General features: G+C 50.1%; 1 protein-coding gene across 1 annotated transcript; it reads left to right on the top strand.

Annotated features, from left to right (window-relative positions):
- Window positions 1-54: 54 nt before the first annotated feature.
- LOC142297450 (trifunctional enzyme subunit alpha, mitochondrial-like) lies at window positions 55-14,737 on the top strand (the record flags this gene model as incomplete). Its single annotated transcript, XM_075341677.1, is given in 16 exon segments — window positions 55-109; window positions 112-153; window positions 228-350; window positions 750-845; window positions 848-867; window positions 959-1,018; window positions 1,230-1,339; window positions 1,502-1,636; window positions 10,103-10,274; window positions 10,430-10,516; window positions 11,404-11,544; window positions 11,655-11,723; window positions 11,805-12,000; window positions 12,142-12,256; window positions 12,702-12,847; window positions 14,309-14,737. Coding segments are annotated over 16 exon segments (1,713 nt in total), but the record flags the coding sequence as incomplete, so codon positions are not given.
- Between the last annotated feature and the right edge of the window lie 673 nt (window positions 14,738-15,410).

Here is a 15,410-nt window from a genome sequence, read left to right as displayed (position 1 = left end):
CCGCCTGCTCCGGCCATGGATCTGCTCCTCACCCTGTCACTTCCCCTATAGTTGGGTCTTCCGTCTTCTTTCGACATGATGCTGACCGGCAGGAACATCCGCGCTGACCGGGCAAGAGGATGGGTCTGGTGGACCAGCTGGTGGACCCCCTGGGTGAGGGTCCCGTCTGATTCCGGCGGTGAGCGAGGGGCCGGACACATGACCTGAATGTCTTCTGTGTGTGACAGGTCCCGGCCTGAAGAGCCCCGAGGAGCGCACCATGGAGTACCTGGAGGAGGTGGCCGTCACCTTTGCCCGCGACATCGCCGACAAGAAGATCTCCCTGAAGAAGCAGAAGGGGCTGGTGGCAAGTAAGTGACGATGCCGCCGCCGGAGTATAGAGGCTCTCCTACACCTGCTGCCCCCGGTGGTCGGCGGCAATACTACAGCATTTTACTATTGGCCTCAAGGGGAAGAATCTGACGTCGTTAACCCTTTACCACAGTGTGCCGTAACTGTCTGTCATTACGGGGCTGATCCGTACATAGAGGGGGGGCTCTGAGCTAAGCGTCCTACGTGCGTCTCATGTCCGGGTATTGCACACACCACCTCTTGTCAGAGCTCCGATCTCTGCAGTTAACTATTTAAATGCTGGGTTGTTCTCCAACAGTGGTGCTCCAATGGGTTAACATGGGGGGCCGGGGGTGATCCGGGGTCCTTCAGACAGGGGGAGATCTGGAATCTCACCCTGCGGCTTCTTCACTCTTCAGAGATCACAGACTACATCATGTCCGTCCCGTTCGTAAGACAACAGATCTACAAGATGGTGGAGAAGAAAGTGAGGAAACAGACGAAGGGCTTGTATCCTGCCCCCTGAAGATCATCGAGGTACCGGGGGGGTCCTCAGCCGTTGTACTGGGGAGAGGCCGCTCTGGGGGGTCCCCTTCACATGACTTGTACTTCTGATGTCTCCTGACAGGTGGTGAAGGCCGGGGTGGAGCAGGGCGCGGAGGCCGGGTACCTGGCGGAGTCTCAGGGTGTGACCAGGTATCATGGAAGTCGCGGATTCTGTAATGTGGCGCCACCTAGTGGACCCATTATAGTATTACAGCACAGGTCTGAGCGCTGTAATGTTATAGAAGCTGGAATTTAGGGTACAATGAGCCGCCTTATGGTGCAGTCTCCCCCACGATCGGCGGAGCGGTGGTCCTTAGTCGTGTCATTGGTTCCTCTTTCCTTCTTCCTGGCAGAGGTTTGGTGAACTGGGCATGACCAGCGAGTCCAAAGCGCTCATCGGCCTCTACCACGGCCAGGTCCAGTGCAAAAAGAACAAGTTCGGGTCACCGCAGAAGGAAGTCAAGTGAGTGGTGGTCAGCAGAAACCCCCAAAATCTAGTGCCCCCCCCCCCCAACTATGTGGCTCCTATGTGGAAGCATAGTAGGGGTCAGTAGTGCCCCCGGCCCCCTCCAACCCTTTGTATTATCTGCCCCCAACCCTTCACTCCCCTCCTCTCTGGTTGCAGGACCCTGGCGATCCTCGGTGCGGGGCTGATGGGGGCCGGGATCGCACAGGTCTCTGTGGATAAAGGCGTAAAGACCATCCTGAAAGACACCACGGTGGAAGGTCTGGGCCGAGGACAGCAGCAGGTGTTCAAAGGGTAAGGACCGCATGAAGGCACAAGGATGGTGGACCCCCGGCCTAATAATGCTCACTGCTAAAATGTCACACTGCATACAAGTGTAAGAGACACAGGAGTGATGTCTGACAGCTGTATACAGGCACTACAATAGCACAGCTGGCTATGTACAGCTGTATACAAGGCACTACAATAGCACAGCTGGCTATGTACAGCTGTATACAGGCACTACAATGACACAGCTGGCTATGTACAGCTGTATACAGGCACTACAATAGCACAGCTGGCTATGTACAGCTGTATACAGGCACTACAATAGCACAGCTGGCTATGTACAGCTGTATACAAGGCACTACAATAGCACAGCTGGCTATGTACAGCTGTATACAGGCACTACAATGACACAGCTGGCTATGTACAGCTGTATACAGGCACTACAATGGCACAGCTGGCTATGTACAGCTGTATACAGGCACTACAATGGCACAGCTGGCTATGTACAGCTGTATACAGGCACTACAATGGCACAGCTGGCTATGTACAGCTGTATACAGGCACTACAATAGCACAGCTGGCTATGTACAGCTGCATACAGGCACTACAATAGCACAGCTGGCTATGTACAGCTGTATACAGGCACTACAATAGCACAGCTGGCTATGTACAGCTGTATACAGGCACTACAATAGCACAGCTGGCTATGTACAGCTGTATACAGGCACTACAGTAGCACAGCTGGCTATGTACAGCTGTATACAGGCACTACAGTAGCACAGCTGGCTCTATGTACAGCTGTATACAGGCACTACAATGGCACAGCTGGCTATGTACAGCTGCATACAGGCACTACAATGGCACAGCTGGCTATGTACAGCTGTATACAGGAAAAATAGCAATCCAATTAAGGTTAGGTTATAGAATCAGCATAAAAATTACCTTTATTCCTAAACTTGTAGGAGCAAATATTTCACTCCAATGGCACAAGTTAGGTACTGAAAGCCATCACTGTAAGTGGTGATAAACACCCTAGTCATAAGGGCTAGCCCAAATAGGCAAGCGCATACAGTGAGGCCACTAGAATAACAAACACATGAAAAAAACTAAACATACATAAAGGAAAGAGGTATTGCTTGTAAGCAAAGGACAATGGTCCAATTGGCAAAAAAACGCAATATACAAAATAATACCTAAAAAAGCAATAGCATTACAATGCACTCCATACGCTGACAATGGTCAGTCATATATATAGACGAAATGCAAACAATATTTAGGTATTAAAAAGGAATGGTCTCACCCAATCCTTTTGATGGAGGGACACGCAGTCTCTAGATCCTGAGTAGTGGATATGTCCGCCATACACTGCCCTACTACCTCCTGGATACAAAATAACAAAAGACTGCTGCCCCAGACTTCCGTCCTAACAAGGACGGACCACAACTAGGTCTCAAGCTGGACCCCTATGCTGACCCTGATGACATCCCGGCGTCCCGACGCGTTTCGTCACTAAGACTCCTCAGGGGACATGATCGTCTTCAGTCAGGTCCTTACTGCCAGCCCTCACCAAACCATAGTGTCAAAGGTTCTGGCATGGTCGAAAATGGGGTCATTTAAACCTGTGAGTGATGTCATTGCTCCAATCAGAAGCCACATTCCACCTGATGTTTAATTAATCACAATCAAGTGGATATCCTCATCTGGGTTGGATTAATCAGTGTAAAGCACACCCCTACCTGGGTGTATAGCTGCAACAGGTGTAGACTCAGGGGTCCTCCCCACATCTCCTCCAATCATACGTATATTTACATACTGCCATGAGGCACACCACATGTACGCCGGCATCATGGGGGAGGGGGGGGCCCTTCACAGGGCAGGTGTTACCTCACATCCGGCCAGGGACGCCTATCTAGTATGCATCAGCACCAGAGGGAGGAACTTCCTCTCTGTTCGGATGAGAGTCCACTTCCGGCCGGGAGGCACATGTCGTGTGCACCAGCATCAGAGAGGAACTACCTCTCTCCTCGAATGAAAATACATATTCGACCGGGGATGCACATCTCGTGTGCACCCTTCTCAGGAGGGAGGGACTTCCTATGGGCCGTAGTCACATGATCGGGAGATTCCCGCATCACTTCCGGTCCCCGATGTCAAACATTACAGTCCACTTCCGGCCGGGGATGCACATGTCGTGTGCACCAGCATCAGGGCGGAACTACCTCTCTCCTCGATGAAAATACATATCCGACCGGGGAAGCACATCTCGTGTGCGCCCTTCTCAGGAGGGAGGGACTTCCTGTGAGCAGTAGTCACATGATCGGGAGATTCCCGCATCACTTCCGGTCCCCGATGCCAATCATTACACCACACGGGGCAGCTCCGTATGCAAAGATAATAGGGGAGGTGCTTCATTATGCGTGAACACGTCATCAGTGAGGAGCGTAGGACTATATCACATATTCACACCCACTCTAAGGTCCGATATGGAGGTGAGAGGACCGCCCCCTCTCCATGGGGATACAGTCCAGTCGGCGTGTATGTGCCAAAACATGCAATACCTCCCACCCCCATACGGAACAACAACAGGGGGCAGGAATTGCACAGAGACATACAGCCAATAAGCTCATCAGACAAATCACCACACTTCATATAGGTATGTTTAGGGAGTTTCTCCGAAACCTGAAGCTCTTCACCATAACATTACACTAATAAAATCCATTCCATTAGGAAATCCGAATCCACAAGGTGTTGTTACATTATCACAAATACATGCAGCTGGTTTAACAGATACATATACAATACTTGTGATAATTTAAGATGAAAATTAAGGAAGGCAAGAATGGATTTCCTGCCCTAATTCCAATGTGAAGGTAAGAAAGAAATAGGTGGCAGCGAAAAACTCTCCATATGAAACTAAATAAAGCTGTTGAAAAGTAGCTGCTCATTTAGGCCTTTGGGGGAGAGGGTTTCTAGTTGGAAGATCCATTTTGTCTCCCTTTGCAGGATGAATCTATCCCAGTCCCCCCCTCTCTTAGGTCTCAGGATTTTGTCAATTCCAGTGAATCTCAGGACACTGGCATCTCCGCCGTGTTTTTCGATGACGTGTCTAGCCACCGCCGTGTCCCTACGATGTTCAACATCACCAAGGTGCTCGCCAATCCTACGTCTGAATTCACGGATGGTTTTTCCGATATATTCAAGACCACAGGTGCAATCAATCTTATAGACAACCCCCTGTGTACGGCAGTTGATAAAGTGCCGAATAACAAACTCTCTCTGGTTTACATTACTTCTGAATGTTTTGGTGGTCTGTATCACCGGGCATGCAATACAGCCCGAGCACTTAAAACATCCCTTAACTCCTCTTGTCAACCAATTCTCCTCGACTGATCGGGAAAAATGACTATGGACCAGCCGGTCCGAGAGGGATTTACCCCTCTTGTATGTAATTTGTGGTCTAGTCGGGAGAATTGGACACAGATCCTTGTCCATTTGTAAGATGGCCCAGTGTTTACCCAATATTCGGCGTACATTATCCGCCCCGTTGTTAAAGGTAGTTATAAATCTGGTGATGCCAAACTGAGACTCCTCCCTTTTTTTAGGGACCAGAAGTTCAGTTCTAGGCCTTTCCCTAGCAACATTATAGGCTCTTTTAATGATGGTATTAGGGTATCCCCTCTCCTGGAATTTAACTCCCAGGTCATTCGCCTGTGTGTGGAAATCACCGTCTCTGGAGCAGTTTCTTCTAACACGAAGAAACTGTCCCTTCGGTATACCCCTTTTTAAATGTTGTGGGTGGCTACTGTCCCATCGAAGAAGGGAGTTAGAGGCTGTTGGTTTGTAATAAGTGCATGTCTGCAGATTCCCCATTAGATCTTTCTGAATGAGAACATCCAAAAAGGGGAGGGAACCTCCCTCCTCAAAAGCTGATGTAAACCTTAGACCAATAGTGTTCCTATCCAGACCCGCCACATAGTCAGACAATTCATCCCTGGCGCCATTCCAGACCACCAGGATGTCGTCTATGTAGCGGGCCCAGATCTCAAAACATGATGTTACCTCCTCCGTTTCAGATGTAAAAATCATAGTCTCCTCCCACCAGCCCAGGAGCAAGTTGGCATAGGATAGGGCACAGGGGCTCCCCATCGCGGTGCCCCTGAGCTGGTGGTAGAAACGGCCATCAAAAAGGAAAACATTCTTGGTCAAGCAAAAGTCAAGGAGTCTCAACACAAAGTCATTATGTTGCTGATACTGAGTCCCCCTAGTCGAGAGAAAGTATCTCACTGCCTCCATCCCTTTATCATGTGGGATGGAGGAGTAGAGAGCCTCGACATCAATGCTGGCAAGAGTAGCACAAGGTCGAACACTGATACCCTCCAGTTTACGTAGAAGGTCAGGTGTATCCTGGACATGAGATTGCAGGGCCAGGACAAAAGGTCTCAGGATTTTGTCAAGATATATTCCACAGTTCTGTGTGAGACTGTTAATCCCCGAGACAATTGGTCTCCCTTTCAGGGGATTCAATCCCTTGTGGATTTTGGGGAGACAGTAGAAGGTAGCCACCACAGGATTTTTTTGGAGCAAGAATTCGTATTCCGTTCTGTCAATAACTCCTACCGACAGACCCTCATCCAAAATCCTTCTCAGCTCTTCCATATAAGTCCTAGTGGGGTTCCCTGGTAGAGTCTCGTACGTATCCTTGTCGCTCAACAACCCCAAGCAGAGATCAACATATTTGTCCTTATCCATGACGACCACATTGCCACCCTTGTCTGAGGGTTTGATGACAATGTGGTCGTCGCTCTCCAAACTTTTCAAAGCCTGAATCTCCAAGCTATCAAGATTGTACCTGGAGTAGGAGCCTGTCACTGAAAGACTCTTAAGCTCATCCGTTACCAACCGTTCAAATATATCAATTGCTGATAAATCCCCAGCAGTAGGCGGCATCTTTGAGCTCTTATTTTTGAGATTTGTGAAGGGGCCAAGGCCCCTCAAATTGGGGTCTTCTTCCCCCAGACTACTCAGGAGTCTTACATCTGGAAGCAAATCAGAGGGGATGTCAAGATCTTGGCAGACCCTGGCATCCTGCCTGAGAAAATGCTTCCTCCACCTTAATTTTCTCAGAAATAGGCTGAGATCTTTGATGGATTCAAAGTGATCAAAATTGGAGGTTGGTACAAATGATAATCCCTTTTTTAATAAACCTATTTCAATTGGGCTGAGTATTTTCTGGGACAAATTGATGATCTCAATGCTTGGTGTCATTTCCCTCTGTGGAACTGCCGGTTCCTCAGAAAATGGGGCTCAAAGGATTGGGTGGGGGAGGTGAAGTCCACCCTTTCCCCAGGTACAAATCCACCCCTGCCTCTCCCTCTGCCCTTGTTTTTATTTTTCCTGGATTTCCTGAAGTTTTCAGTATCAGAGGTTTCAGTGTCCGTAGAAGATGGCACTGTGTGTGGGATCTCTGGGCCTGGTTGATTATTCAGGACCTGATATGCTCGATTGTCCTTAAAGTCCAGAATATCCCTATTATACTGTTTGTGTTTTCGTTCCTTGAGATGGTACTGGAACCTTTCCAGACTATCCTGTAATTTCTTTTCTTTATTAATGAAATCCGGTTCACCAGAATATTTCTTAGTGACTTCAATAGATTCCCTAAGTTTGGCGTTCAGCTGTGAGAGAGTGGCCCTCTCCTCCTCCAGCATAATCTGCATCAATCTCAGAGAGCTATTAGTAGCCTCTTTTTCCCAATTGGCCACAAAAGGAGCACTCTTATATCGTGGCCCAACTGATAGATGAATTCTCAGTCCTCTTGGGACTATTCCAGCCTTAATGTAACTCTCCAGGGACTGGACTTCCCACCAAGAGGCGATCTGGTCCCTGTATACCTGAGTTAATTCATTAAAGGCCGCCCCATAAGATGGTACATATTTTTTCTGTGTGAACTCTTTATCAGAAAAGACGTTTCTGGCCTCAGCCAACCATTCCTCAGTATTTAGACCAGTGGAGAGAAATCCTGCCATCACCATGTAGTAAAAATAGCAATCCAATTAAGGTTAGGTTATAGAATCAGCATAAAAATTACCTTTATTCCTAAACTTGTAGGAGCAAATATTTCACTCCAATGGCACAAGTTAGGTACTGAAAGCCATCACTGTAAGTGGTGATAAACACCCTAGTCATAAGGGCTAGCCCAAATAGGCAAGCGCATACAGTGAGGCCACTAGAATAACAAACACATGAAAAAAACTAAACATACATAAAGGAAAGAGGTATTGCTTGTAAGCAAAGGACAATGGTCCAATTGGCAAAAAAACGCAATATACAAAATAATACCTAAAAAAGCAATAGCATTACAATGCACTCCATACGCTGACAATGGTCAGTCATATATATAGACGAAATGCAAACAATATTTAGGTATTAAAAAAGGAATGGTCTCACCCAATCCCTTTTGATGGAGGGACACGCAGTCTCTAGATCCTGAGTAGTGGATATGTCCGCCATACACTGGCCCTACTACCTCCTGGATACAAAATAACAAAAGACTGCTGCCCCAGACTTCCGTCCTAACAAGGACGGACCACAACTAGGTCTCAAGCTGGACCCCTATGCTGACCCTGATGACATCCCGGCGTCCCGACGCGTTTCGTCACTAAGACTCCTCAGGGGACATGATCGTCTTCAGTCAGGTCCTTACTGCCAGCCCTCACCAAACCATAGTGTCAAAGGTTCTGGCATGGTCGAAAATGGGGTCATTTAAACCTGTGAGTGATGTCATTGCTCCAATCAGAAGCCACATTCCACCTGATGTTTAATTAATCACAATCAAGTGGATATCCTCATCTGGGTTTGGATTAATCAGTGTAAAGCACACCCCTACCTGGGTGTATAGCTGCAACAGGTGTAGACTCAGGGGTCCTCCCCACATCTCCTCCAATCATACGTATATTTACATACTGCCATGAGGTACACCACATGTACGCCGGCATCATGGGGGAGGGGGGGGGCCCCTTCACAGGGCAGGTGTTACCTCACATCCGGCCAGGGACGCCTATCTAGTATGCATCAGCACCAGAGGGGAGGAACTTCCTCTCTGTTCGGATGAGAGTCCACTTCCGGCCGGGGAGGCACATGTCGTGTGCACCAGCATCAGAGAGGAACTACCTCTCTCCTCGAATGAAAATACATATTCGACCGGGGATGCACATCTCGTGTGCACCCTTCTCAGGAGGGAGGGACTTCCTATGGGCCGTAGTCACATGATCGGGAGATTCCCGCATCACTTCCGGTCCCCGATGTCAAACATTACAGTCCACTTCCGGCCGGGGATGCACATGTCGTGTGCACCAGCATCAGGGCGGAACTACCTCTCTCCTCGGATGAAAATACATATCCGACCGGGGAAGCACATCTCGTGTGCGCCCTTCTCAGGAGGGAGGGACTTCCTGTGAGCAGTAGTCACATGATCGGGAGATTCCCGCATCACTTCCGGTCCCCGATGCCAATCATTACACCACACGGGGCAGCTCCCGTATGCAAAGATAATAGGGGAGGTGCTTCATTATGCGTGAACACGTCATCAGTGAGGAGCGTAGGACTATATCACATATTCACACCCACTCTAAGGTCCGATATGGAGGTGAGAGGACCGCCCCCTCTCCATGGGGATACAGTCCAGTCGGCGTGTATGTGCCAAAACATGCAATACCTCCCACCCCCATACGGAACAACAACAGGGGGCAGGAAATTGCACAGAGACATACAGCCAATAAGCCTCATCAGACAAATCACCACACTTCATATAGGTATGTTTAGGGAGTTTCTCCGAAACCTGAAGCTCTTCACCATAACATTACACTAATAAAATCCATTCCATTAGGAAATCCGAATCCACAAGGTGTTGTTACATTATCACAAATACATGCAGCTGGTTTAACAGATATACAGGCACTACAATAGCACAGCTGGCTATGTACAGCTGTATACAGGCACTACAGTAGCACAGCTGGCTATGTACAGCTGTATACAGGCACTACAATAGCACAGCTGGCTATGTACAGCTGCATACAGGCACTACAATGGCACAGCTGGCTATGTACAGCTGCATACAGGCACTACAATGGCACAGCTGGCTATGTACAGCTGTATACAGGCACTACAATAACACAGCTGGCCATGTACAGCTGTATACAGGAACTACAACGGCACAGCTGGCCATGTACAGCTGTATACAGCCGGTTGTGCTGCTGTAACACACACACATACATACATACATACATACATACATACATACATACATACATACATACATACATACACACACACACACACACACACACACACACACACACACACACACACACATACACACATACACACATACACACACACACTACATCAGCACAGCCGGCTATGTACAGCTATAACCATGCCTCAGCTGTGAGCAGTATCGGTTTGGTATTCATCCTCTACCTTTCTTTCCTTACACAGCCTGAATGACAAGGTGAAGAAGAAGACTGTGACCTCATTTGAGCGGGACAGCATCATGAGTAACCTGACCGGGCAGCTGGATTACACAGGGTTTGGGGGCGCTGACATGGTGATAGAGGCCGTGTTCGAGGACTTGAAGATTAAACACAAAGTTCTGCAGGAGGTGGAAGCCGTGAGTGTCTTCTCCAATATCTGCCCTCACACTGCACATAATACTGCCACCGCCCTGACATGTGTAATACTGCCACGGCCCTGACATGTATAATACTGCCACAGCTCTGCTCCTCCTGTAATATGTATAATACTGACACAGCTCTTCTCCTCTAGGTCGTCCCCCCGCACTGTATATTCGCCAGTAACACGTCCGCACTCCCAATCTCTCAGATTGCTGCTGTCAGTAAGAGGCCAGACAAGGTAAGAGATTTATTTTACATATGTTCATGGTCATATTGAGCTGCTCTAAATTCCATCTACACTCCTCCATTTGTCAGCTATAATTGAAAGCCGGCTATGTGCAGGAGTTATACAGACTGCACAGCATCGCAGCCGGCTATGTGCAGGAGTTATACAGACTGCATAGCATCGCAGCTGGCTATGTGCAGGAGTTAAACAGACTGCACAGCATCGCAGCTGGCTATGTGCAGGAGTTATACAGACTGTACAGCATCGCAGCCGGCTATGTGCAGGAGTTATACAGACTGCACAGCATCGCAGCTGGCTATGTGCAGGAGTTATACAGACTGCACAGCATCGCAGCTGGCTATGTGCAGGAGCTATACAGACTGTACAGCATCGCAGCCGGCTATGTGCGGGAGCTATACAGACTGTACAGCATCGCAGCTGGCTATGTGCAGGAGCTATACAGACTGTACAGCATCGCAGCCGGCTATGTGCAGGAGCTATACAGCCTGTACAGCATCGCAGCCGGCTATGTGCAGGAGTTATCTAGACTGTACAGCATCGCAGCCAGCTATGTGCAGGAGTTATATAGACTGTACAGCATCGCAGCCGGCTATGTGCAGGAGTTATATAGACTGTACAGCATCGCAGCCAGCTATGTGCAGGAGTTATATAGACTGTACAGCATCGCAGCTGGCTATGTGCAGGAGTTATCTAGACTGTACAGCATCGCAGCCAGCTATGTGCAGGAGTTATATAGACTGTACAGCATCGCAGCCGGCTATGTGCAGGAGTTATATAGACTGTACAGCATCGCAGCCAGCTATGTGCAGGAGTTATACGTCAAGCAGTGTTTTGCCCATTTCTAGAGCTAGTATATAAATCCTATCCTCTCCTCCCAGGTGGTAGGAATGCACTACTTCTCTCCTGTGGATAAGATGCAGCTGCTGGAAATCATCACCACAGATAAGACGTCTCAGGACACTGCGGCCTCGGCTGTGGCGGTCGGGCTCAAGCAGGGGAAGGTCATTATTGTGGTCAAGGTAAATCTCCCTGAGGATGGATGTGAGCTGGGCCGTCTAGAGGTGACGGTGGCCGTGGAGTAGCCCGCTCCCTCACAATCATGTGGGCTCATCGGTCTCTCCTCTTACAGGACGGGCCGGGATTTTACACCACCCGCTGCTTGGCTCCGATGATGGCAGAGGTGGTGCGTGTCCTGCAGGTAAGTGACATCACTGTACCTTCTAGAATATCGCCTGTCTGGTGTGACCCGTGTCAGTGGGATCTCTGCTCTGTCTTCTAGGAAGGTGTAGCCCCCAAGAAGCTGGACGCCCTCACCACTGGCTTTGGGTTCCCTGTTGGCGCCTCCACGCTGGCTGATGAGGTGGGCATTGATGTGGCTGCCCATGTGGCAGAGGACCTGGGCAAGGCTTTCGGGGAGAGGTTCGGAGGAGGCAACGTGGACTTGCTGAAGGCCATGGTGCAGAAGGGATTTCTGGGTGAGTGACGGGTCCGGAAACCAGAGTCCATGTAGTGGCACTCGATTGTCCCTCCATAGCCATTTCTCTTTATGGAGCCCCTGTTCAGCTGCACAAATGGTGGATCTGCGCCAAATTTCCTCTGTTTTCTTCTCCTTTCAGGACGTAAATCTGGGAAGGGTTTCTACGTGTACCAGCAGGGGCAGAAGGAAAGATCTGTCAACTCTGGAACCGAGGAGATCCTGGAGAAATACAAGCTGCAGGCCAGACCTGACGTGTAAGTGCTCCAGATCGGACCTGGTGGAGCCAGGGCCGTCTGTCACATGTCCGTGGAGAGCCGCCACCGGGACTGCCCGTCACGTGTCTGTGATTAGCTGGGGCAGCCCATCCGTCCGTTACGTGTCCGTGGAGAGCCGCCACTGGGACTGTCCGTCGGGTGTCTGCCGAGAGCCGGCGCCCTCGTGCTTTAATTGTCACATTGCTGGGCGTTATGAAAGTTTCTATTGTCCAGATTTAGGAATATGTGGTCAGGGCCATAAATGCTGCAAACGGTGACCGACTCGTACACCATTGTTTGCATTCAATCCTCCAAACAGCGCCCCCAAGTGGACGTTCAGGGCGATGCCCATTAGAAGCTTATAACCGCAGTTCATTTTTGTCTGTGGCGGGTTTTAGTCCCGTGTTACATTACGTGGTGTAATTTTCCCGTTTCTGGTACGCAGCTCCTCCGATGAAGACGTCCAGATGCGTCTGATCACCCGCTTTGTGAATGAAGCCGTCCTGTGCCTGCAGGAGGGGATCCTCAGTAACCCGGTGGAGGGCGACATCGGAGCCGTGTTCGGGCTCGGCTTCCCGCCGTGTCTTGGAGGTGAGCGGATCACACGATGATAGGAGCGATTAATGGAGATTAGGTGCGAACTGCAGCACAATGGACTGCGTATCCTTGTAGAAACTGCAGCATAATGGGACGCGTATCCTTGTAGAAACTGCAGCACGATGGGACGCGTATCCTTGTAGAAACTGCAGCACGATGGGACGCGTATCCTTGTAGAAACTGCAGCATAATGGGACGCGTATCCTTGTAGAAACTGCAGCACAATGGGACGCGTATCCTTGTAGAAACTGCAGCACAATGGGCGCGTATCCTTGTAGAAACTGCAGCACGATGGGACGCGTATCCTTGTAGAAACTGCAGCATAATGGGACGCGTATCCTTGTAGATACTGCAGCACAATGGGACGCGTATCCTTGTAGAAACTGCAGCACAATGGGACGCGTATCCTTGTAGAAACTGCAGCACGATGGGACGCGTATCCTTGTAGAAACTGCAGCATAATGGGACGCGTATCCTTGTAGAAACTGCAGCATAATGGGACGCGTATCCTTGTAGAAACTGCAGCATAATGGGACGCGTATCCTTGTAGAAACTGCAGCACAATGGGACGCGTATCCTTGTAGAAACTGCAGCACAATGGACCGCGTATCCTTGTAGAAACAGCAGCATAATGGGCCGCGTATCCTTGTAGAAACTGCAGCACGATGGGCGCGTATCCTTGTAGAAACTGCAGCACAATGGGCGCGTATCCTTGTAGAAACTGCAGCACAATGGGCGCGTATCCTTGTAGAAACTGCAGCACAATGGGCGCGTATCCTTGTAGAAACTGCAGCATAATGGGACGCGTATCCTTGTAGAAACTGCAGCACAATGGGACGCGTATCCTTGTAGAAACTGCAGCACAATGGACCGCGTATCCTTGTAGAAACTGCAGCACAATGGGCGCGTATCCTTGTAGAAACTGCAGCACGATGGGACGCGTATCCTTGTAGAAACTGCAGCACAATGGGACGCGTATCCTTGTAGAAACTGCAGCACGATGGGCCGCGTATCCTTGTAGAAACTGCAGCACGATGGGACGCGTATCCTTGTAGAAACTGCAGCACGATGGGACGCGTATCCTTGTAGAAACTGCAGCACGATGGGACGCGTATCCTTGTAGAAACTGCAGCACGATGGGACGCGTATCCTTGTAGAAACTGCAGCACGATGGGACGCGTATCCTTGTAGAAACTGCAGCACGATGGGACGCGTATCCTTGTAGAAACTGCAGCACAATGGGACGCGTATCCTTGCAGAAACTGCAGCACGATGGGACGCGTATCCTTGTAGAAACTGCAGCACGATGGGGCGCGTATCCTTGTAGAAACTGCAGCACGATGGGGCGCGTATCCTTGTAGAAACTGCAGCGCTTCTTTATACCGGAGATTAGAGGACTCCTACGTTGCGTCTCGAGGTTTCTTGCTCGCTAACATCGCTCTCCTCGTTTCGCAGGTCCCTTCAGATACACCGACGCCTTCGGGGCAAATCGCATTGTGGAGAGGATGAGGAAGTACGAGAGCGTGTACGGGAGCCACTTCACCCCGTGCCAGCTGCTGCTGGACCACGCCAAGGACCCCAGCAAGAAGTTCCACCACTAGTCCCCGCCGCCGCCGCCCCCCGGCATGTTAGCCCCTAGGAGACCGGAGAATGTACGGAGGATGCAGCGGAGGTCTGTACAGCCTCGCGTGCCTTAGCTCTATGTTGGCACTCAGTTCCCGTCCTGTCGACGCTTTTTTGAAGGGTTAATTTTTTTCTTTTTTGCACTTAACATTCAGAGACTTTTTAACTCTTTAATATCCCCTGTGGGTGAGCAGACGACGCTGCAGCAGCGCATCCGTTCCATGTCACGTGGATGTCATCAGTAAACCGTTTTCAGAGATCCGCGTGGCCTCCTCTGAGTCTTTATTATCGCACGTGGGTTGTGATTGAGGCTTTATCTGGTTTAGGGGGGGGTCGGGGGTCACAGGAACGTTCCTCAACTAATGAGCATACAATCGCTGAAGCCTCCCCCCTCACAGCAGAGGCGGCCATGTCCCCCTTCACTTCATAATGAAGAAGCCTCATCTCCTCCGGGATCCTCTGCACATGCTGCATCCTCCTGATGGCGCTGCTTTCCCGGGGAAGTGCTCTGTCCAGCTTAACACTTTGCAAACTGGAATTTCCGGCAGAGCCCCAGACCCTTTAGTTATTCCTTCCGTGTACTGACCTTCTTCTTCTTTTTTTTTTTTTTTTTTTCTCCTGCCTGTGCTTTGTTTGCCTTGAACTCTTTCTTTCGTTGCTCCAGAGCTGTGCGTGCACTGACCCCTTACAGTCCGGGCTCCAGAGTTGTGCGCGCACTGACCCCTTACAGTCCGGGCTCCAGAGCTGTGCGTGCACTGACCCCTTACAGTCCGGGCTCTAGAGCTGTGCGTGCACTGACCCCTTACAGTCCGGGCTCTAGAGCTGTGCGTGCACTGACCCCTTACAGTCCGGGCTCCAGAGCTGTGCGCGCACTGACCCCTTACAGTCCGGGCTCCAGAGCTGTGCGCGCACTGACCCCTTACAGTCCGGGCTC

This window comes from Anomaloglossus baeobatrachus, chromosome 3 (assembly GCF_048569485.1).
Source record: "Anomaloglossus baeobatrachus isolate aAnoBae1 chromosome 3, aAnoBae1.hap1, whole genome shotgun sequence".
Taxonomy (NCBI): Eukaryota; Metazoa; Chordata; class Amphibia; order Anura; family Aromobatidae; genus Anomaloglossus; species Anomaloglossus baeobatrachus.
The sequence above is the reverse complement of the archived record's forward strand: the minus strand, read 5'-3'. Positions and strand labels throughout refer to the sequence as shown.